The 24,401-nt window shown below is 44.9% G+C and overlaps 1 protein-coding gene across 1 annotated transcript in view; it reads right to left on the bottom strand.

Annotated features, from left to right (window-relative positions):
• The window catches only part of LOC147014054 (ETS translocation variant 1-like), a 65,117-nt gene that overhangs the window by 22,235 nt on the left and 18,481 nt on the right, over positions 1 to 24,401 (bottom strand). The window contains exon 3 of the mRNA XM_085851659.1: positions 22,188 to 22,235. Within this exon, the coding sequence (XP_085707785.1) occupies positions 22,188 to 22,235 (48 nt within the window). The remainder of the gene's footprint in view (positions 1 to 22,187; positions 22,236 to 24,401) is intronic.

Genomic DNA, 24,401 nt, shown 5'->3' with positions numbered 1-24,401 from the left:
TGCTCGCCAAATTCGACCTACCTAAGTACCCACACGGAGGGTAGACCGGGCGATCGCACCTCACCGCAGGTCGACTTCGGACACGGGCCACTTAAGCGACCCGTTCCGTACTATCGGGATAACCGAGCGGTGTTATTCGTCGGCCTCGACGGTTCGATTAATTATCGGGCGTCTTAGCCCACGACCAACCCTTTACGTGAAGCAAGATGGGGATTCAATGAAAGAAATGACGAAGCGAAGCGGGAAAACAGTTCAACAATAATCACATTTATTTCGCGATGAACGGAAAGCACACATATACAATTCCACGAAAAGCACATGTAAAAGAAGAAGACAAAAAGCAAATGCAACAATGCAGATCTATCCGACTACCGGGCACTCGGCAACACTTATACAATTTTACTTCACAGACGGCGCCGACAACACATATTCCCAAAGCAAAAGAAAAGAGAACCACCCTCCAGGATGAGGGGGGTAGGCGGGCCTGGGGCCGAGACCGTGTCGGGCCTACCCGTCTGATGATGAGACGCGAAGTGGCGGTGGTGCCTCAACTCCGCGGGCCTCGCGGACAGTGTCTGGTAGGGGGTGGGAAGGGGGCCCCCTTTTGTCGCACTATCTCAGCGCGGGGGGAAACAGGAGGGGGTTGCTGATGCTCGGGGAAAGGAGGATTTCACAAAATCTCGGTTCCCGCGACGAGCGTCTCCACCACGACCTCGGTCGCGCCGCCGGCCTCTCCCTCCGCAGTTCCCCGAATCCGACGCGAGCACCCCCTCCACCGCCTTCGCCGCCGCCGCCTCTCCACAGCTTCGTCCGATCGCCCGACCCTTCACCTCTCTTGACTCGTCCCAACTCTTCACTGGCTCCGCGAACTCCCAACTGCGAACTCCCAACTGCGAACTGAACTCACTTGACTGACGAACGCAGTCGTTTTTATAAGCCCCATGGCTTCGCTCTTTCATCTTTGACCCTCTGCCTCCGACCTTTCACCTCTCTAACTGGCTCCCCATTGGCCCGAGGAAAAGTGGGCGTGAATGCTTTTTGATCCATGAATTTGCATATAGCGACCGCCCTCCAACGCCCTGGAGGCGGGGCCAAATCGCCCCTCGCTCACCGATTGGACGGAACAAAAGTGGGCGCGAGTCGTTTTTGATCCGTTTTTCTGCGGAAAGTCCGTGATGTTTTTGAACACGCTGCTCGGGGCGCGCCCCGCACGAGTCCAGCATCGGTGCCCACGAGTGGCGCGAGATGACGGTGATGCGATGGTGGCGAGTTGTGACGGTAAGGGTCGTGGCGGTTGTGGTGAAGCGGCGTTGTGGTTGGTGGTTGTTGTTGTGAAGCGGCGTTGTGGTTGGTGGTTGTTGTTGTGATGGCTGTTGAGACGTGGTTGGTGGTGGTAATAATGGCGGCTGGTCCAAAATAAAGATAGTAAAAGAAAAACGGCTATCCTGAAGAGTCGCAGCCCTCATGAATGACATTTATTCCCTCTAGACAACGGGTTTGGGCCTAACTACACATATACTTACCGAGACATCTCACCTAAGGGACCTGAATGGTGGTTTGCGAATTTGGTCAACCACAACAATATATATATATAAATATAAATATATATATATATATAAATATATATACTTTTACAAATACATATACACTTCATAACCATCTATGGCTGCTGCTTACAGTGAAATGAAAAGCTTGGCATGTGCAACTGAATATGTCAACTCTTACCATAGCAATATTATGTGAAGCATTCCATTTCTTTGTGCATTGTTAGCGTTGGTTTTTTTCGACTGGATCGACCACCCAACAAGTCGGTAGGCGGACATGGGTAGTCGGCCGTTGCTAGGCAACAGAGGGGTTCATAGAAACGGTTCTCTCACACATAACTAGGACATACCATGAACCTACCATACCAGTTTCATGTATATCTGACTCATAGTCTCTGAGATCTAACGAACTTAGTCTTTTTTTATTGTTTTTTTACAAGGGTTCATTCAAAGTCTATCTTCTCTGACAGCTTTTGGAGGATTTGGCTGGAAATTTTTGACAATATGGCTCAATGTACTGCCCACAGTCGCTCATGGCACGATTTTTGATTTTCGAAAAAGTAATTTTTTTATGATTTTTCAAAACTTTCAAAGTCCCGTTGCTGGGCAACGGTGGTGCCCATAGCAACGGTTCTCATTTGCACACAACTAGGTCATGGTATAAACCTTCCAAGCAAGTTTCATCGAAATTGCCATTGTATTAACGGAGCACTGGACCGAACAGACATACATACATACAGACAAGCCGGAAGGCGGACATGGGAAATCGACTTCCCAATAGAACCTGACGCGATGGGCCCATTCGATGGGGAATAACCTGATGATTAAGTACAAGAAAATGCATGATTCTCGCTCCAAGGGTTAATGCTGCAGATTGTTTTTTCGTTAAATACCCCCACATTTAGAGGTTTTTCGGCCGTTGCAAGGCAACGGAGGGGTCCATAGCAACGGTTCTTTCTCACACATAACTAGGACATACCATGAACCTACCATACCAGTTTCATGTATATCTGACTCATACGCTCTGAGATATAACGAACTTCGTTTTTTTATTGTTTTCGACCAGGGTTCATTCAAAGTCTATCTTCTCTGACAGTTTTCATAGGATCCGGCTGGAATTTTTTGACAATATGACTGAATGTACTGCCCACAGTCGCTAGTGGCCCGATTTTTGATTTTCGAGAAAAATAAATTTTTTACGATTTTTCTAAAATTTCAAAGTCCCTTTGCTCGGCAACGGTGGTGTCCATAGCAACGGTTCTCATTTGCACACAACTAGGTCATGGTATGAACCTACTAACTAAGTTTCATCGAAATCGCCATCGTATTAACTGAAATCGCCATTTTAAATACTGATAATAAGGGTAGAACAAATCTCAAAAAAAACAGAATTAAAAACATTTTTTTTCGACGAGATCGACGACCCAACAGACAAACACATCGCCGGAAATACTGATAAGGGTAGGAAAAAATTCTCAAAAATATTTTTGAGATTTTTTTTTCGACTTCATCGACGACCCAACAGACAAACAGACAAACAAGCCGGTAGGCGGACATGGGTACTCGACTACCCAATAGAACCTGACACGATGGGCCCGTTTGATGGGGAATGACCTGAGGATTAAGCACAAGAAAATTCATGATTCTCGCTTCAAGGGTTAATGCTGCAGATTTTTTTTCTGTTAAAATACCCCCACATTTAGAGGCTTTTCGGCCGTTGCGAGGCAACGGAGGGGTCCATAGCAACAGTTCTTTCTCACACATAACTTGGACATACCATGAACTTGCCATACCAGTTTCATTTATATCTGACTCATAGTCTCTGAGATATAACGAACTTCGTTTTTTTATTGTTTTATACGAGGGTTCATTCAAAGTCTATCTTCTCCGACAGTTTTCATGGGATCCGGCTGGAAATTTTTGACCATATGGCTGAATGTACTGCCCACAGTTGCTCGTGGACCGATCTTTGATTTTCGAAAAAATAATTTTTTTATGATTTTTCTAAAATTTCAAAGTCCTGTTGCTTGGCAACGGTGGTGTCCATAGCAACGGTTCTCATTTGCACACAACTAGGTCATGGTATGAACCTACCAACCAAGTTTCCTCGAAATCGCCATTGTATTTACTGAAATGGCCATTTTAAATACTGATATTAAGGGTAGAACAAATCTCAAATAAAGATTAAAAAAAAAATTTTCGACGAGATCGACGACCCAACAGAAAAACAGACAAACATATCGACGGAAATACTGATAAGGGGAGAAAAAAAATCTCAAAAAATATTTTTTTGAGATTTTTTTTTTTTCGACTTCATCGACTTCCCAACAGACAGATAGATAAAACAAGCCGGTAGGCGGACATGGGTAGTCGACTACCCAATGGAACCTGACGCGATGGGCCCGTTTGATGGGGAATGACCTGAGGATTAAGCACAAGAAAATTCATGATTCCAGTTTAAGAGTTAATGCTGCAGATTGTTTTTTCTTTAAAATACCCCAACATTTAGAGGTTTTTCGGCCGTTTCTAGGCAACGGAGGGGTCCATCGCAACGGTTCTTTTTCACACATAACGGGGACATACCATGAACCTTCCATTCCAGTTTCATGTATATCTGACTCATAGACTCTGAGATATAACAAACTTCGTTTTTTTTATTGTTTTCGACCAGGGTTCATTCAAAGTCTATCTTCTCCGACAGTTTTCATAGTAACCGGCTGGAAATTTTTGACAATATGGCTGAATGTACTGCCCACAATCGCTCGTGGCCCGATTTTTGATTTTCGAGAAAAAAAAATTTTCTATGATTTTTCAAAAATTTCAAAGTCCCGTTGCTCGGCAACGGTGGTGTCCATAGCAACGGTTCTCATTTGCACACAACTAGGTCTTGGTATGAACCTACCCACCAAGTTTCATCGAAACCGCCATTGAATTAACGGAGCACTGGACCGAACAGAGAGACAAGGCGGTAGGCGGATATGGGAAGTCGCCTACCCAATAGAACCTGAGCGTTGGGCCCGTTCGATTGGGAATGACCTGAAGATTAAGCACAAGAAAAGTCATGATTCTAGCTTCAAGGGTTAATGCTGCAGATTGTTTTTTCGTCAAGATACCCCCACATTTAGAGGTTTTTCGGCCGTTGCTCGGCAACGGAGGGTCCATGGCAACGGTTTTCTCACACATCACTAGGACATACCAGGAACCGACCATACCAGTTTTATGTATGTCTGATTCATAGTCTCTGAGATATAACGAACTTCGTTTTTTTATTGTTTTCGACCAGGGTTCATTCAAAGTCTATCTTCTCCGACAGTTTTCATAGGATTCGGCTGGAAACTTTTGACAATAAGGCTGAATGTACTGCCCACAGTTGTTCGTGGCCAGATTTTTGATTTTCGAAAAAATAATTTTTTTATGATTTTTCAAAAATTTCAAAGTCCCGTTGCTAGGCAACGGTGGTGTCCATAGCAACGGTTCTCATTTGCACACAACTTGGTCATGGTATGAACCTCCTCACCAAGTTTCATCGAAATCGCCATTGTATTAACGGAGTACTGGACCGAACAGACAGACAGACAGACAAACATATCGACGGAAAAAGTGATAATAAGGGAAGAACAAATTTCAAAAAAAAATTCTTAAAAAATTTTTTTTTTTCGACTGGATCGACTACCCAGCAGACAGACAGACAAACATATCGACGGAAATACTGATAAGGGTAGATCAAATTTCAAAAAAAAAATTTTTGAAAGTTTTTTTTTGCGACTGGATCGACTACCCAACATATCGACGGAAACACTGATAATGAGGGTAGAAAAAAAATCTCAAATTTTTTTTTTTTTCGACTAGATCAACTACCCAAAAAAGATGTGCAGAGCACAATACTTGCAAAATATGCCCCCTCCCCCCCCTGCAAAGGTTGCCATGGATACATGAAATTGTCCATTCCATTAAGATAACAACAGCGCAAGTGAGCACAATATATGCCCGAACAAGAAGGTATATACAGAATTGTGCCACGACATGGAAAACAGCATCCTGGTTGCCATTGAAATGAGAGCGAGAGATGAACCTTCAGAGTTTAGGCTTTATTCCATTTGATTGGAGCCGCTTCTGTGGACACACCAGGAAATACAGGTTCAGCTAGGAGTACATAAGCAGAAACGTATACATGTGCAGTTAACCATTGCAGACTAATCCGCGTAAGCACGGAGTTCGATATAATCTCCATTCTCACCAGTCAATGAGCACCTTCAGTTAACGAGCATCAAGTGGACAGCCGATGTCAATAGCAATGCCCCGGGGACAATCACTCGTGCCGCAGAGAGACCTCCCCTTATACGCGAGACGCACAACATGTGATCCCGCGTCATGTCCCTTGATTCACGTTAATTCACCACATTCTCCTCACCTTTAAAATGTAACTAGGGGCCCATCTTACACACCATGATTGCTTTAGCTCCATAGGAGTATACATTTCAAGCAACGCGGACTAATAGATCTACAGGAGCATACATGCCAAGCAGTGATTATTTTGAGTTGTAGGAGCATGGAAATGAGCATCGATATATGATATAATGGGCATATAGGAGCATGAGCAGCGAGAATGCCGATAATCCCCTTTACAGATTGAGTCGTCGAGGGGCCTTATTCGTCGACCTCTCCGGGAGTAAACGGCAGTTTCACTTGAGGGAGACTCCCGATCCTCTTGGTGAGCCTCGACTTGTGCCGGGGATGACTCCTCGATCGCCCTCGGGGGAACACGGCAGCCCCGTCGCCTGGCGGAGTTCCTGGGGGAAATGTCAGAAGGAGGAGAGCCAGGAGGTGGTGTACCGGCGGGAGGAGTACCGGCGGGAGCCAGATGGCGAACCGACACAGTGGTCTCCTGCCATCCGGGAGCCTGACATGAGCATACTTTGGATTAGTGTCAATGAGTTCGACCCCCTCCACCAGCGGTTCATACTTGCTTTGTCGTACCGGGCGTTTCATGAACACTGTACCGGGTGGGTCAGCCAGTTGGGCACCGTTTGACTGTCAACATAACGTCGTTGGTGAGTAAACATACGTTCGTGAGGAGTGGCATTTGTGGACGTGCAGAGCAAAGAGCGTATGGAATTCATTGCGTCAGGAAGAGCAACCTCCCATCGCTCGGGGCCCAGTCCTCTCGATTTCAGCGCCAGAGTTACGGCTTTCCAAATAACTCCATTATACCTTTCCACCTGCCCGTTCCCCTGTGGGTTGTAACCCGTCGTTCGACTAGTTGCTATGCCGTGCCTCTAATAGGAATTGTTTTAGCCCGGCCGACATGAAACACGGCCCTCTGTCTGAATGTATGTACGAAGGTCTCCCAAACATAGCGAAGACGTCAGACAGACATTTTACGACAGTGCCCGAGGTCATATCCGAGCACGGAAACGCGAAAGGGAACCTTGAATATTCATCAACAACGGTGAATATGTATCTGTTGTCTGTCTCGGTGGGCAGGGGCCCTTTGAAGTCGATGTTTAGTCTCTCGAAGGGGGAAGTAGCCTTGATCAGTCTGCCAGATGCCGCGCCAAAGAATCTGGGTTTTAGTTCAGCACAAACAGGGCATGAAGCATTCATTTGTTTAATATCTTCAACAGAATAGGGAAGATTTTGTCTGCGTACGAAATGTGCCATCCTGGTTACCCCTGGGTGGCACAGAGACACATGGAGGTCTTGCAAAGCCTGACTGATTGTTGCCGAACTGTAGACCCGGGAGAAGGTATCTGCAGCAGGGTTTTCCTTCCCGGGCCGGTAAACAATGTCGTACCTGTAGCAGGCTAGGTCTATCCGCCATCTCATAATTTTTTCATTCTTAATTTTCCCGTTATTTTTCCCATCAAACATGAAAGCCACGGATCGTTGGTCCGTAACGAGCGTGAAGTGGTTTCCCAGTAAATAATGTCTCCATTTACGCAGCGCTTCGACGATGGCGTACGCCTCCTTCTCTATTGCCGAGTGTCTCTGCTCGCTTCTAGAGAGAGTTCTCGAGAAGAAAGCGACAGGCCGCCCAGACTGATTAAGTGTTGCAGCTATGGCGTGATTTGAAGCGTCGGTTTCCACCACGAAGGGCACCGAGCTGTCGATCGATAAAACCACGGACTTACTGATATCATCCCCTTGAGATCGTGGAAAGCTTTCACGACAGCGGCATCTGGTGGAAAGTTTTTGCAATGCACTAGGGGATATATTTTCTCGGAGTATTGGAAATCCATCTTGCATAGTAGCGAACATCCTGATCACCCGGCGCATTGTCTGCAAGTCCTGAGGTGGTGGAAGCTCACGGAGCGGGCGCAATCCGCTCAGGATCAGGCTTAATTGTGCCGTTGGCTATCGTGTAGCCGAGAAGGTCAATTGACCTTGCCGAGAATACGCATTTCTCGTAGTTGAGAGTCAGATTATATTTTCCAGCAATGCTCAAGAATCTGTCCAGATTCCTATCATGTTCCCTCTGATCCCTACCGCACACTGTGACATTATCCACGTAAACAAAAGTGTCTTCGAGGTTTTCATCTGAGATGATGTCGTCCATAACCCGTTGGAAGCAAGCTACTCCATTCGTGACACCGAATGGTATCCTTCTGAACTGGTAGAGGCGCCGCCCTGCCTGGAATGCAGTGTACGGTTTGTCTTCCTCTCGGATGGGAATTTGATGATAGGCGCTTCGCAAGTCGATGGTACTGAATACCTTATAATTGGCCACGTTGCTCGACCATCTCATCTATGCGCGGCAGGGGGTAGGCGTCGAGTTGGGTGAAGCGATTGACCGTTTGGGAATAATCGACAACCATCCGTCTCTTATGGTTCTGACTGCTGGTCACTAACACCTGTGCGCGCCATGGCGAATCGCTCGGTTCTATAATTCCCTCCTCCAGTAATCGCTTGGTTTCTGAAGTGATGAAATTCATGTCAGCAGTGGTATATCGCCGCGATTTGATCGCTATCGGTTTGCAGACCGGCGACAAGTTAGCGAACAGCTGGGGGACGTCACCTCCGCGGTGGTCAGCGCATTTAAAATTAGACGAGGCTTGCTTCCTCCAAAGGGTATTTCGACGCTCGTGTGCTGCTTGAGGACATTATGACCCAGAATTACGTCTGCGCACAAATCACGAAGCACCAGCACCTTTACATCCCGATGCGTGTACCCTTTTACGTCCAATTCAACATTGCATACCCTCGTACGCTGTGGATTGTAGTGAGGTGGCGGCCATGCATACCGTATTGTCAGTCGGGTGGATTACCCATTTCCTGCCCTTCACTAGCGAGCTGTTGACGAAACTTTCAGAGCTACCGGTATCAACCAGAGCCTCAGCCATATGCCCGTTAATTCGCACGTTGATGATAGCCTTGGATAGATTCCCCGGAGAGGCTGCAGTCAATTTATTTTGCGAGTAGAGAGCCGCAGAAGTGGGTTTATTCCTCCTTAGAGTAGATTTACATACCCTGGCATAATGCCCTTTCTTGTCGCAATTCATGCATGTGGCATCTCTGGCTGGACATTTTTGACGAGGATGCCTTTTGTACCCACAAAAGAAGCATTTACCGACCGGAGCAGTTGCTGAGGAGTTTGACGAGGTCTGGGTATCCGGCTCCTCGGGTGTTTCTCCATCCCTCATGTCTGGCTGTGTCTGTGCCAGTGGGGTTCCTTGGGTTCCCATCGTAGCAGCGTTCATGAGCAGCATTGGTGTCCCAAATGACTCAGATTGCTGCTGAGCCGCATCCATCGCTCGAGCCTGATCGACTACCTTGTCAAGAGTGGGTTGCGCTTTCTCTAGTAAGCGTTGCCGTATGTGGGCTGATCTGAGTCCTTGGATGAATGCCTCCCGTGTCGCTTCCTTTCGGTGTTCCTCGGCGCTTACGGCCCGGAAGCTGCCGTCGTCTTTCCCAGCTGATTCAGAGCTTGCAGGAACTGATCGATTGTCTCCCCGGCTGCTTGCTTGCGTGTGTTGAGAAGATGTCGTATGTATACCTCGCTCTTGGGCTTCACGAGAGCGCCTGCAGTACGTCAATCGCTGCTTGTAAGTGTCGCACCCCGAGAAGAGCCTGTACACGCCGGGCGAGACATGATTCACGAGAGCGGCAAATTTGTCAGCTCCCTCCGCGATGATGGTCAGATAGTGTGAGAAGGAGCAGAACCAATGTGACCATTTTCATTTCTGCGTCAGTCGTGTTTGGGTCTGCGTCGAACCTCTCTGGTTTGTAGATCTTGTCCATCTTTGGTTGAGAGAGCCGAGAAAATCAAATGGAATAAATTGAAATGAGAGCGAGAGATGAACCTTCAGAGTTTAGGCTTTATTCCATTTGATTGGAGCCGCTTCTGTGGACACACCAGGAAATACAGGTTCAGCTAGGAGTACATAAGCAGAAACGTATACATGTGCAGTTAACCATTGCAGACTAATCCGCGTAAGCACGGAGTTCGATATAATCTCCATTCTCACCAGTCAATGAGCACCTTCAGTTAACGAGCATCAAGTGGACAGCCGATGTCAATAGCAATGCCCCGGGGACAATCACTCGTGCCGCAGAGAGACCTCCCCTTATACGCGAGACGCACAACATGTGATCCCGCGTCATGTCCCTTGATTCACGTTAATTCACCACAGCCATGGCAACCACTTTAGATGACGAACGTATGTCCTGACACACCGTCTCCACATTCTGTACCAATGTACCAAATATGAAGCGTGAAAGTTGAAAACTTTGGGAGTTGGAGTGCGGACAGGAACGGACAACCGGTATCACATAATACGCCCCGATATATATATATATATATATATATATATATATATATATATATATATATATATATATATATGTATATATATATATATATATATATATATATATATATATATAAAAAAATCGGGCGTATAAAAATTGACAATATTAATCAAAGCTCAGGTCAATCGAATGAAAATTGATTATTTTTCAGATTGAAATTGATGATTATAGAAATTTGACCTTGAGTTGACCTTTGACCTTTTGACCTCAAAAAATATTAGTTTCCAAATTCAGCAATGCATTATGCAATTGCTGCTTAATTTTCAGATTAATCAGATGAAAATTGACAGTTTTTCAGTTTCAAATTGATGATTTTAGAAGTTTGACCTTGAATTGACCTTTGACCGTTGATCTCAAAAATACTTGGTTTGCCAATTCAGTAATGCACAAGGCAATTGCCATTTCACTCCCAAGTCAATTAGATTAAAATTGACGATTTTTCAAATAAAAATTGATGATTTAAGATATTGAGGAGTTTGACCTTTCAACCTCAAAAATAATTGGTTTCCCAATTCAATGATGCAATGTGCAAATCCTGTTCAAATTTCAAGTCAATCGGAAGAAAAATGACGATTTTAGAAATTTGACCTCAAGGTGATCTTTGACCTTTGGCCTCAAAATCAATAGGCTTCTCAATTGAGACAACCTCACCAGCTTGGTAAAGTTTAGTGAAGATCAGTTTTAAATTGTGAGCTGTAGGCAATTGACAGACAGACAGAATAACAAAATCAACTGACCAATCTTTATCTTCTATCTATACATTACTAAAACTCTCAACTTGTATATATTGTTGTAGATTTCCCACCCATCAGCTTGGGAACGACCGCGTCTAACCAACAGTGGTCACTTCGCCCACCGAAGGGACAATCCAGTCGTGACTTTCTGGAACAACGCCAGAAAGCAGTCACGGGTGGGTTTTTAATCCCACCACGACCCAGTCCGCATTCAACCCGCGCGAAATTGGGTCAATCGCCTAATATCGATATACCTAAGTACCCGCGCGGGTAACCTACCGAGGGACCGTACCTCGGCGAAGGCCAACTTGGACACGAACCGCTTAAGCGCTCCGTTCCGTTCTGGGATAACCGAGCGGGTATTATCGCCAGACCTCGCCGGACCCGATTCTATTTATCGGCTATTTAAAAACCAACTATATTCCGAGTGCAAGATGGGGCAGTTCAATGAGGGAATGAACGCAACGAACAGGTTTACATTCACACAAGGACATTTATTATAATTAAGCACGTATGCAATTAAACAAGGCAAAACACATATGCAATTATACAAGCAACAAAAGCACGACAAAAGAACTCCAACTGTCTACTTATTATGTACAGTCACTTGCACTTAACAGCAGTTCCGACTTATTAGACGGCCCACGGACACACGTACGCACACACACACCCAAGAAATGGTGGCAGAGGCCTTTAATAACGAGCTCCAGCTCGGAGGACAGGTGAGCTGAAACCCAGAACCTATCTCGAACCTCTCCACCTCGTGTGGTCTTCAAGTTGTTCAGACCCGATCTCACGCGAATCCTCCCACGCTTCTCAACACGTGCTGGTGAGACGAGGCGCCGATCAGTCGCTTCCCCGAGGAACCACCTCCCGCGCTTCTCAACACGTGTTGGTGAGACGAGGCGCCGATCCTTCCCGTCGATGCGTCGCTTCCCTGAGGAACCACCTTCAAGAAATGGCCGATGAGTCGCACCAAGCCGGGAACCAAAATGGAGAACAAAGAGCTCCACAAACCAAGAAGAAGAAGAAGCCACCAGTCGCAGCTCGAGCCGATCGACCGGCTTAACTTTCTTCCAAACAGGGCAGCTTGAAGCAAAAAGCTCTCCCGAGCCAAACAGAAGCCGAAGCTCACTGAGCCAGCCGAAGCAAAAAGCTTCCGAAGGCCTCAACCCGAACGCAAGCCAAGCAGGACCCGACGGTCGGCTGAACGGCTACTCTCTGCCGAAGCAAAAAGCTTACTAACCAAGAACAAAGAAAGGATCTCGTCCTTATCCTTCTCTGCCCCCCCTCCCCCATGCCCGACGTGACTCATGCACTCGTGATCCATCCCCCCCGCTCAATCATGGGTGGGAGGGAGTTGTTGACATAATGAGTAACGGGACGGCAGGATTCTTCTTCCTCTTCGCAGAAGAGGGGGAGGGATGTCTACATTGTTCGTTCCCTAACTATTCAATCGATCCGCAGCGCATCTAATCGATTTCTGAACATTTAAACAATGAAAGGTGAGCTATCTAGGGAACAAGCACTTATCGACATAGTTGACGAAAGGAACCTGTATGTTGTGTGCAATTGAATTCCCAAATTTGTAACACCATGTATGTACGTCGGTATGAATGTATATATGTATGTATGTAAGTATGTTCCCGAAATACAGCGAAAATGGTACACGATAGCACAAAATTTTTGGTGCCACCTTACCATTCTCCTACGGTGTCGTTCAAATCGGGCAACGGAAAAAATTATTTAAAAAATCAATTCCCGATTCAGTCAAGTACTCTTCGGGAGAATTTGATCAATGCAACAACCTTGGTGGTATAGTTTGCTGGAGCTATCTTTTTTTTTTTCTTGAAATGATTTATTTTAAAATCTCAAACATTTAATATGGACAAAGAACGATTTATTTTTAAGCATAAAATAAACATCGCCATTTTGATCTAATACTTCAGTGTTCATTTATATATAAAATTGTGTTTAGAAGATTACGCACAATAATTTCTTTGACTTTCTTTTCTCCGTTTTTTTTTTTTTTTGTCACATTGACGCACAATATCAAGTTTCGTTCAAATCGGGCAACGAAAAAATTATTTAAAAAAATCAATTCCCGATTCAGTCAAGTACTCTTCGGGAGAATTTGATCAATGCAAACAACCTCAGCGGTGTAGTTCGCTGGAGCTATCTTTTTTTTTTTTCTTGAAATGATTTATTTTAAAATCTCAAACATTTAGTATAGACAAAGAACAATTTATTTTTAAGCATAAAATAAACATCGCCATTTTGATCTAATACTTCCGCGTTCATTAATAAATAAAATTGTGTTTGGAAGATTATGCACAATAATTTCTTCGACTTTCTTCTCTCTGTTTTGTTTTTTCACATTGACGTGCAATATCAAGTTTCGCTCAAATCGGGCAACGAAACAAAATTATTAAAAAATAAATTCCCGATTCAGTCAAGTACTCTTCGGGATTATTTGATCAATGCAAACAACCTCAGCGGTATAGTTCGCTGGAGTTGTCTTTTTTTAATGTTTTTTTTTATCAACCGCTGTCACAACAGGAACGCAACGGGTTCACGAGTCATCTAGTATACTTGAAAAATCTTCGATTTTGCAAGTTACAAGAAGACGTCATGCAGAGCACGATACTTGCAAAATCCATTAAACAAATTTGACCTCAAAAATAATTGGTGGTTGAACTCAGTGACCTGATATGAAAATCCTCTTCAAATTTCAAGTCAATGGGATTGAAATTGAGGATTTTAGAAATACCACCTTAGTTGTTGACCTTGGCCTATGTTGACCTTTTGGTCAATGTTGACCTCAAAAACAATTGGCTCGTTGAAATCGGTGATGTGAAATGTAAATCCTCTTCAAATTTTAAGTCAATCAGATGAAATTTGAGGATTTTAGAAACCTTACCTCAGTTGTTGACATTTGGCCTATGTTGACCTTTTGATCTTTTGACCTCCAAAATAATACACTTCATGCTTATGACAAACTCTACCATGTGGTGAAGGTTGGTTGAAAATTGTGACCTGTAGGCGATGGACACACAAACGAAGAAACAGACAGAATAATAAAATCTTCGATTTATTAAGAACAACTGACAAGTTTCAACTCATTCTGTTCAGCGGTTTAGGAGTGCATAGATGACAGACAGAGGTGACTAGCTTTGTGTAATATGTAAATATACACGAGCACGGAGCCATGGAAATTCCACGTCATGTAAAGTGTATCTTCAAGACCTCAACTCTCCCCCCATTCTTCCCTCTCACCCCTCCCACCTCCATCTCCACCCCACTCCCACTCTCCCTCCCTCCACACTTTCCTCCTCTCTCTCCTCTCCCCACCTACTTTCTTCCCCCTCCCCCCTCCTCTCACCTCTTCTCCCCCCTCTTCCTCCTCTCCTTTCCTCTACCGCCTGCATCACGCCCAACCAGATACATTCAAAGTAGCTATTAAAACACGTTTTTCCTTTTAAAACATCAATTATCGTCCGATTTTCTCCCCGTTTGCTGAAATCGAGTCTTAAACCATCTTAGCGACTATTAAAAATGAAATCAGATGTTGAATTATAATTACGATAGTCGTGAGAGAGGTAGAAAGCGTGAAAACCTTACAAAAGAGGCCGATGAGGCCCGAGAACCAAAATGGTGGCAATTTGATTTTGAAGTTCCGCCCTGAACAGATAAAGAGACAGACAGAGAGGTGGAGAACACGCGCACACACACACACACACACACACACACACACACACACACACACACACACACACACACACACACACACACACACACACACACACACACACACACACACACATATTATGATTTACCATACTCTAAACAGGGAATTGGTGCTGCCAAAGCAGTTTCTTGGGTTACTTAGTTACTGGGTGGTTTGCCATTGCTCTTCAGTGTTGTTTGTCTGTGCTGTGTCCTGTTTTTAATATTGAGCATCAAGCAAGGAAGCAGCATGTACCATATTTAATATCTTTGGTATGACTTAGCTGGCGTTCGAACCACTGATCTCCCAGAATCAGAGTGGACGCTCTAATCATTATGCCACCTAGTCTAGTACACACACACACACACACACACACACACACACACACACACACACACACACACACACACACACACACACACACACACACACACACACACACCTACCTATTTTATCTGGAAAGGTCAGGACCAAGGAAGTTTCGGCTGAGCAATATTCCTTGTTAAAGGATGTTGTTGTTGTTGAAGGGTAAATGAATGTTTTTATTTAAAATGGATGTCATGTTACGTTGCGTTCCGAAACCTAATTCAGCTCCCAATGATATAATTAATAAACAGGTATTATACACATTATACACAAATACTGTATGTAAAAATAAACAAATCAAATGGCGATTCGGAGTGAGAGGCCATGATTTTCTCATCAAGGGATGTTGTGCGGTTGATGTGTGTTTTTTAACCAAGCCCATGCCCCCTCCCCCGAGGAGAAGAAAAAAATTATATACAAAAACTTTAAATAAATAAGTAAATAAAACCACAAAAACACGATTAAAAACAAATAATACATTTTGCATTTTCTCCTTTGGATCTCGTGTTGATCAATGAGTGTGGTGTTGATGTCGCACAGGCACGATGGGCTGAACGGCCTCCACCTGTCCGATTTCCTTGTGTGTAAATAAATATACTGCACTTTATATTAAAGCATTGTATTGGATGTATTATAGGCATGTAATTGTTTGAAATAATTTTTTTTAAAAGCTCATATTGTACTTCCCAATAAATCCTCCATATTTATCTCCATCCAGAATTGAGATCCCTATTACCCCTTTCACACTATATCTAACAAGACAAAAAAACAATTTAAACGTAAAAAAATAGAGGGATGGAATCTTCAAAAAAAACAACTAATCAAATGTGTTTGACCTCAGGCGCTAACCATGAAGGTCAAGGCCAATCACCACCAAAAACTAATCAGCTGAGCGCCAGACCATATACTATATTCCCATAAAGTTTGGAGACGATCAGATTAAAATTACTCAAAAAATAAGGGTTTCGTCGACTCCCCTGATTTGCGACAAAGTGACCTTGACCTTTGACCTTGACCTTCAAAATTTTATGCGCTGAAAGGGACCTCTATAGGCCTCTGATATGCGAAGTTACAAAAATTTCCAATGATAACTGTGCTCTGCAGAATTTTTATACGTGATTACAGACAAAAAAAACAAAAAACATATGAAGGTCAAGTAAAGGCCAATCGCCACCAAAAATTAATCAGCAGAGCGTCAGACCATGAACTATATTCCCATGAAGATTGAAGACGATCCGATCAAAATTACTCAAAAAATAAGGGTTTCGTCGACTCCCCTGATTTGCGACAAAGTGACCTTGACCTTTGACCTTGACCTTCAAAATTTTGTGCGCTGAAAGGGACCTCTATAGGCCTCTGATATGCGAAGTTACAAAAATTTCCGATGATAACTGTGCTTTGCAGAATTTTTTTATACGTGATTACAGACAAACAAAAAAAAAACAAAAAAAAACATACAAGCTGACTAACATATCTTGCAAAAACTTCGTTTTGGCAAGATAAAAATTCGCTTCACCCCATTTCGGTTCAGTACTTTTTAACCTCACCGAACCTCAGAGAGAGCTGCAATCCCGATGTCCAAACGCTTGAGCTCAGATGATAACAGAGACAGGTGATCATCCTCTCTTAGGGATAGGACATTCCAGTGTCCAGGACCCGAAGGGACCGCCTCAGGTTAACCCAAGGAGACCGCCGTCTGGTGGACGACACCTCAGCACCACTCCGACACGCTCTCCCGCAATCTGACCCAGGGATGTTACCCCGTGGTTTCCCTCCTATCATCAAAGATTGGGGGTCCCGAAGGCTTTGCCCCAATCTCGTCATCCGGTGAGCTGCCCTGCGAAGGGAAGCTGCACAGGAGGTACTCCCACGGAGTGGGTTTTCAGATTTTTTTGCGTTTTTGCGTTTTGCGGAATGAAGGGTTTTACAGTGGCCGGAGTGCAAATCCTGCCACCAACCTCCTAATGAAAGTAACCCAACTGCAGGAGGACGTCCGCAGACACAGTTGGGCACTAGATATGGATGGCCGTTGGCTTACAAAGAGCTCCTCCGCCCTTTGCCTCTCTCTGAGGTTCGGAGACCAGATTGCGGCGAGATAATGGTGGGTGGTTACACCTACTATTGGTCTGGTCGCTCTGATGGTTACCATACCCAAGGAGTTGCTGTAGCTGTGTCCAATAAGCTGACCCCAATGATAATAGAGGTAACACCGGTCAACGAGCGTATTATGAGATTAAGGATTTGTCACTCCTTCGGTGTCATTTCCCTTCGTCTCTGTTTATGCTCCGACTGAGGCGAGTGATCTCACCGTGAAGGATGCATTCTACGCCACGCTAGAGTCTGTGGTTGATCAGTGCCCCAGACGAGATACACTTCTAGTCTTGGGGGATTTCAATGCATCGACTGGAACTGATAGGGATGGTTATGAGATGTGTGTTGGTCCCCATGGGTCAGGAACTATGAACCAGAATAGCACTAAGTTCCTTGACTTTGCAAGAAGTCATGGACTTAGGGTGGCTGGTTCATGGTTTCAGCGCCCACAAGCTCATCGCTGGACTTGGTATTCCAACGCTGGCGGTGTGGCAAAGGAGATTGACCATGTCCTCATTGACGGTCGTTGGAGGATGATCCAGAACTGCAGGGTCTACCGGAGTGCTCAGTTCCTCAATACAGACCACAGGCTTGTTGTAGCAACTCTAAAGCTGCACCTTAAATCCTGGAGAATGGTACCATCCCAGCCTAGGCTAGATGTTGGCAAGCTCAGGGATGAGAGAGTAGCTGAGGAGTTTGCGAACAGGCTGAGTGGACACTTGGGGGGTCTGGGTGCTTTGGGGGGTCCTGAAGAGTTGTGGAGCGCCCTCAAGACCACCGTCCTTGATGTTGCCGGTGGATGTCTTGGAGCTCACCGCAGGGCAAAGAAGAATCTTGTCTCTCAAGGGACACTGGATACCATTGAACAGAGTCGCAGGGCCAGGCTGAATGGCAGAGCTGAGCTGTTCAGGGAGCTGAGGCGTAAAACTGTACGTGCACTGAGGGTGGACAAGGAGGCCTATGTGCGAGGAATCTGTGAGGGGGTAGAGCATCACCTGTGGACAGGTGATTCTCGTCCCGCTTACAGGGGAATTCGCGCATTGCGTTCATCCAAGCCCATCCCTCGGAGCACTGCAGTTCGAGCGGAGAGTGGTAGGTTCTTGACAGAGGAGTCTGAAGTGAAGGCCCGCTGGGCCGGTTACTTTGAGCGGTTGTACCAGGCTGATCCCCCAGCTGTCGAGTTGGACGTCAAGGGTGTTACAATCCCTGTTGCTGACCCTCGAATCAACTGTGGTCCACCTTCGCTTGTGGAATCACGGGCTGCGGTGAACCAGTTGAAACGGGGCAAAGCTCCAGGGATCTGTGGCATCCATGCTGCACTTCTCAAGGCTGGTGGAAATGCTGCACTCGTGTCGTTGCATGCAGTTTTGTGCTCTGCCTGGAACACAGGCATCATCCCAACTGACTGGAAGAGGGGCCTTGTTGTCCCTCTCTGGAAAGGGAAGGGTGATCGCCAAGACTGCAACAACTACCGAGGGGTAACGCTGCTCTCAGTGCCGGGCAAGGTCTTTGCTCGGATAATTATTGATAGGGTTCGCCACCATCTGCTTGAGCACCAGTGTCCAGAGCAGTCAGGCTTTACACCAAAGAGGTCAACGGTTGACCGTATCCTTGCCCTTCGTGTCCTCACCGAACGCAGACGAGAGTTTCGGCAGGGGCTGCTTGCAGCCTATGTTGATCTCTGTAAAGCGTTCGATTCAGTGAATCGGGATGTCCTCTGGAGGATTCTTGGTCTTCGTGGGGTGCCACCAAAACTGATCGATCTGATGTCTGAACTCTACTCTGGTACTGAGAGTGCTGTGAAGTGTGGTGGTACCATCTGTGACTTATTTCCAGTTGTTACTGGAGTTCGTCAGGGGTGTGTACTGGCCCCCACACTTTTCAGCACTTGTATGGACTGGATTTTAGGGAGGATGTCGGAGAGATCTAGCTGCGATGCATCGTTTGGGAATGTCAAGATCTCGGACCTTGATTTCGCAGATGATGCAGTCATCTTTGCGGAGACTTTAGACATCCTTTCGGGGGCCCTCGAGGTGCTGAATGAGGAGTCGGAGCCGCTGGGATTACGGGTTTCTTGGGTCAAAACTAAGATCCAGGCTTTCGGTGACATCTTGGATGCTGCTGTCCTGTCTGTGTCTGTTTGTGGTGAGGATGTTGAGGTCGTGGAGAGATTCACTTACCTTGGCAGTGATATTCATGTCTCTGCCGGCTGCGAGTCAGAGGTCAATAGACATCTGGGTCGGGCCAGGGGAGTCATGGATTCACTGGATCATGGGGTGTGGCACTGCCGGTACCTGTGCGGGAGGACGAAAGTCTGAGTCTTCAGGTCCTTGGTACTTCCAGTCTTGCTATATGGATGCGAGAATTGGACTCTGACCAAGGATCTGACAAGGAGACTTAATTCCTTTGGTACCAGGTCTCTTCGGAGAATCCTTGGCTATCGCTGGTCGGATTTTGTGTCCAACGAGCGGTTGCTGAGAGAGACTCGGATGAGATTTGTTACCTGCTTAGTCCGTGAGCGTCAGTTGCGGCTGTATGGACATGTAGCTTGTTTTCCTGACGCTGATCCTGCTCACCAGATTCTCTCAGCGAGGGAGTCTCATGAGTGGAGGAGGCCAGTGGGCCGACCACATGCCTTGTGGTTGCAGCAGCTTGACCATCATTTCAAGGAGATGGGGATGGGCCTGGCATCTGCCTGGGGGATGGCCAGACGGAGGCCCCTGGAGTACCGGCGGAAAGTGGACGCAGCGACGCGCTGTTCTGGCACATGCTCCCATACCTGACCTGACCTGACTTTTGAAAAACCCGCAATCCAGGCTCACTTTTGTAAACAAGCGGCAGCGAATTTAACAAAGTGTATTTGGGTTACTGTATTTCTATCTCTGCTTAGTTCATTGATCGGAGGATTTCACTAAATCACTTTCTTTGTCCGAAACACTCATGTTAACATTTTAAAGAGCAATTCCAAATCACAGATGATTTTCTGGATTAGGAGTGAAATTAGGTTGATTAGGAGTGAGAGGTAATTATTTCTTGTTTTTTCTGGATAATGGCTGGACGTACATACATACATATTGTCATTCCCCTCCCGTTCATTCTTTCCTTGTTTTCTTTATCTGTTGGCTGTATTCGCTCATTTACAATTCCGATATTATTTTAAAACAATTGTAGTAGGAGACCTTTATTTTATTTTCAGGAAATGGAAAGCTTTCTTTTATGTTTCCTTTGTTGTGTTGTTGAGTTTTCTTCATTGGGTTCAAAGTCGTGTTATCATCCATTATCACTCAGCCACGAACCTTCGTTCCTCTAATAAATGAATACATCAGCAAGAAACCAAGGAGGTCTGAAAGCTTCCAATGATTGGTTTTCTATTTATACCTACTGTTACAGATCATTCTACTACATGCCGCGACAGAGGCAGAAATTAATTGTATTAATTGGATGGATTTTGTAGCAATTGATAAGTCAGTTTATATATTACTCGAGCAGAAATACACGTCATCGCCCGACAGCACGGGCACCATGGACAAAATGGGCGACCAATGCTTTGTCCCATCATTGCATGTTACGTTGCTTTGTCCCAGCATTGCTGACCAGGTGTCTTGTATGTTACGGGAACATCCTGTTTCATACTTTTCCCAGACGCCATTTGTTTCTGTGCCATGTCCCACCGTTATGTCTGTGAGGTGTCGATGTCCCTCCCCAGTGGATAGGGGATTGTGGAGGAGGGAGGAGGGTGGAGGGTGGGGGGGTGTTGGATGGTGGTGAGTATTGTGGTGGATTGTAGAGGGATGGGGGCGGTGGAGTGGGAGGGAGTACCCTGAAAGTTTTAGCGTCCTCAGTTAAATCCTCTCGGAGAAGTAGATGATACATACATACTTTCTCTCCACTATAGATGGTGGTTCATTTGATTTGCAGAAATTTCTGTTGATAATAATAGATAATTATTTTCAGGTGCTCTTGTGGTAACTGCCAGGCAATGGCAACAGGAGTTTGATTCACCGCTCATATCATCCGTGGACATGTACATTGTACTGATAGCTGGGTATAGATGGTGTTACAGTTTCAAGTGACGGCTGTTTCTTCCACTAAATTGTGGGTATGGCATCCTTTCTCAATCGTGGTGGATAACCACAAGATATGGTCATCTCCGTTGTTTCATAATAGTGCTCCGTAACATGTTCCGAGCACAAAAGCAAACATTTTGAAGGCCCAATCCACACTTGGATATTTCGGACAAACCTCGTCCATTTTTTTGGAAACGTCGGGTGTTTTGGCCATTGGTGTAGCATGACACCATTTCGGTTTGTATTTCTATCCAAGCACCAAGGACACATCGACTCGGAATATTTGTGGAAAATCGAAAATCATTCGTCGTTTGAGTTGAATCGTTCCGTGATGTAACCCGTATACAATCCAAATATGGTGGTCTACTTCCAGGTGTGACGTCATGGCTAAACTAAAGAAAAAGAAGATTTCGACTCTTAATCTCAATTTTACCCACTTTATAATTCTGAAATCAGAAAAAAGACATCATATCTATGTTGTCGGGTATCAAGGGATAGATTAGCGTTGAGGTGGTCTGAGCGTTCGGGTTCCCCTTTAAAGAAGAGAGATTAGCCTCAAGTGGGACTCTCCCAAAGTCTGGTGTTGGCTGGCTTGGGATCTCAGGGTCCAGAATTCGAGTCCCTGTCGACCATTTAATGAACACTAGGTGGGGTTGATTCAACCTTCATCCTTCCGAGGTCGGCGAAATGAGTACCAGTGTACTGATAATAGGGGCACAGCATCAGTGGCATAGCCGCACCCTCAGCCAATACAGCCTTGTGCTGCATACGAAGGAGGATGAGGATTCAACGATATAATAAACAAGTAAGGAAGGAAGGGTTATAAAAGAGAAAGGAAAAACAATCTGACCTTCAGCAAGCCAAGTTTCTTGGAGTTGGCTCAAGTCGTGGAACAGTTCTGTCAAAACAGAATAATATAAATAAAACTTTGGGAGATGGAAAATTTTATAAAATTGTCAGAAGCTCCAACGATAACAAGCATGCCCAATAAACCAAGTGCTTTCATTCACAAATATGCAATTAAAATCAATAATCAAATATATTTGCGCCGTCGCCATAGCAAAATTACGAGAGAGAGAGAGAGAGAGAGAGAGAGAGAGAGAGAGAGAGAGAGAGAGAGAGAGAGAGAGAGAGAGAGAGAGAGAGAGAGAGAGAGAGAGAGAGAGAGAGAGAGACAGAGAGACAGAGAGAGAGAGAGAGAGAGAGAGAGAGAGAGAGAGAGAGAGAGAGAGAGAGAGAGACAGAGAGACAGAGAGACAGAGAGACAGAGAGACAGAGAGACAGAGAGACAGAGAGACAGAGAGACAGAGAGACAGAAAAAAGGAAAATACTTCTCATTGAATTCCTATCGGTTTGTTTTACAATGATCTGTTTGAGCGGCCAGAGGACAAGGTTTGGCCACTTGTGGGTTGTAAGCAAAGGAAACAAATATCGATCACTATTATCAATACTTCAAATTCTTACATATTGATCCAAAAAGGATCCAAAAGGTACGAAAGTGAATGTAATATTTAATATTTAATCCAAGTCAGACGTTTTTGGACTTTTCACACTCTATTTACAGGTGGTAAGTGGAATATTTAAACATGGTGAAACGATGGCTCACGGGTGAAGCGTGTGCTCACGGAATTCCAAACAGATTTAATAAAAGATGTTCAGCAAAAATGAAGGAATGTATGCTGGAGTATGTTTCGGAGGGGGGCGTTGTGCCAACAGTTGTCCCCGCATGCAATTTGGATACGGACAAGGAACTTTGGGGGATAGTCGTCCCATCGTGCCTGTGCTGCACCAACCCCAGATGGCATATCTCGAAAGAATATGCAACTACGCATTCATCTCAATATCAGCATAGTTTAGATGTAAGGTTCATCACTTTTCCTCATTTGGACCATTCCTATTTTACAACCTTATCAGGGGCTCGTGAGGATTCATCAATAACTATCGGCCTGCCTCCCGTCGCTTCGTGGATGGGTTTAATCAAAAGCCAACACATTATGCTGCGTTAACATATTGCATGTCTATCTGTAAATGTCAATGAGGATGTAAAATGAGGTAAAACACACGAAAAATGATCTTTTATAACATGTAATGGTTGTTGTGGCTATTGTTGTTGGTGTTGCTGTGCTCCTTCCATGTACTTTTTGTATATTTACCCTCGCCGAAGGAGAGGGTATTGCATTTGGGTCTGCTTATTACTTACGAAATCTTTATATTGATGACTTCAGTCATCTGTTTGTTTGTGTGTGTGTGTGTGTTTGTTTGTTGGCACGATAACTCGAGAACGGAAGAAGCCACCAATGTCAAATTACACCACGTGATTCAGGAGGGTGATGGCTAGCGCTGATTAGATTTTGGTCAAAATCAGTCAAAGGTCAAGGTCACAGTGACGTCAAACATTCGATTTTTGATGGTTTTGTTCAGAATCATCGTAGAAACTTCTGGTTTGCATCGCTACCTTCTCTAGAAACAGCTTTTATTAGACAAGGTCAGAGGTCAAGTTGACGATTTCGTAAGTACCAGTCTATGACTGCTTGTTTGTTTGTTTGTCTGTCCGCACAGAACTCTCATGATTTTCTCTGCAAACGCTTGTCGGATTGAGACGAATTTTTCATCGTTGGTGCGACTACTCATGTAGAATGTTTTAATGACAATTATGACGTCATAGGTCACGTAATGTGCAAGCCATATCGGAAAAACGGAAAAACTTTGGACATCTGTATTTCTGAAATCACACCAAGGAAAAAAATTGAAACTTGGCACCGAGCAAGTAATCATCAAGGGGATTGAGTGATTTTTTTTATGACATATGTGCCTTCGTTATGATGTCATAAATGCATATGGAGAATGCTACAACCGATCAGTATGAACATTTTTGAGGGTCAACTAGGGATAAAATGGTCCACAGAAAAAAAAAATTAATGACGTCATCGGTCACGTGATCCAGCTGCCATATTGTTGTTTTTTTTTTAAGAAAAACCTACAAAAATCTTCTTCTCTGAATAGACCATGGGGAGGTACACGCTATGACCTTCAGAAAATGATTTTCGTTGTGCAGATCACCAAT

The sequence above is a fragment of the Eptatretus burgeri genome, chromosome 13 (genome assembly GCF_056783735.1).
Source record: "Eptatretus burgeri isolate ZD-2024b chromosome 13, Ebu_testis_v1, whole genome shotgun sequence".
Taxonomy (NCBI): Eukaryota; Metazoa; Chordata; class Myxini; order Myxiniformes; family Myxinidae; genus Eptatretus; species Eptatretus burgeri.
The sequence above is the reverse complement of the archived record's forward strand: the minus strand, read 5'-3'. Positions and strand labels throughout refer to the sequence as shown.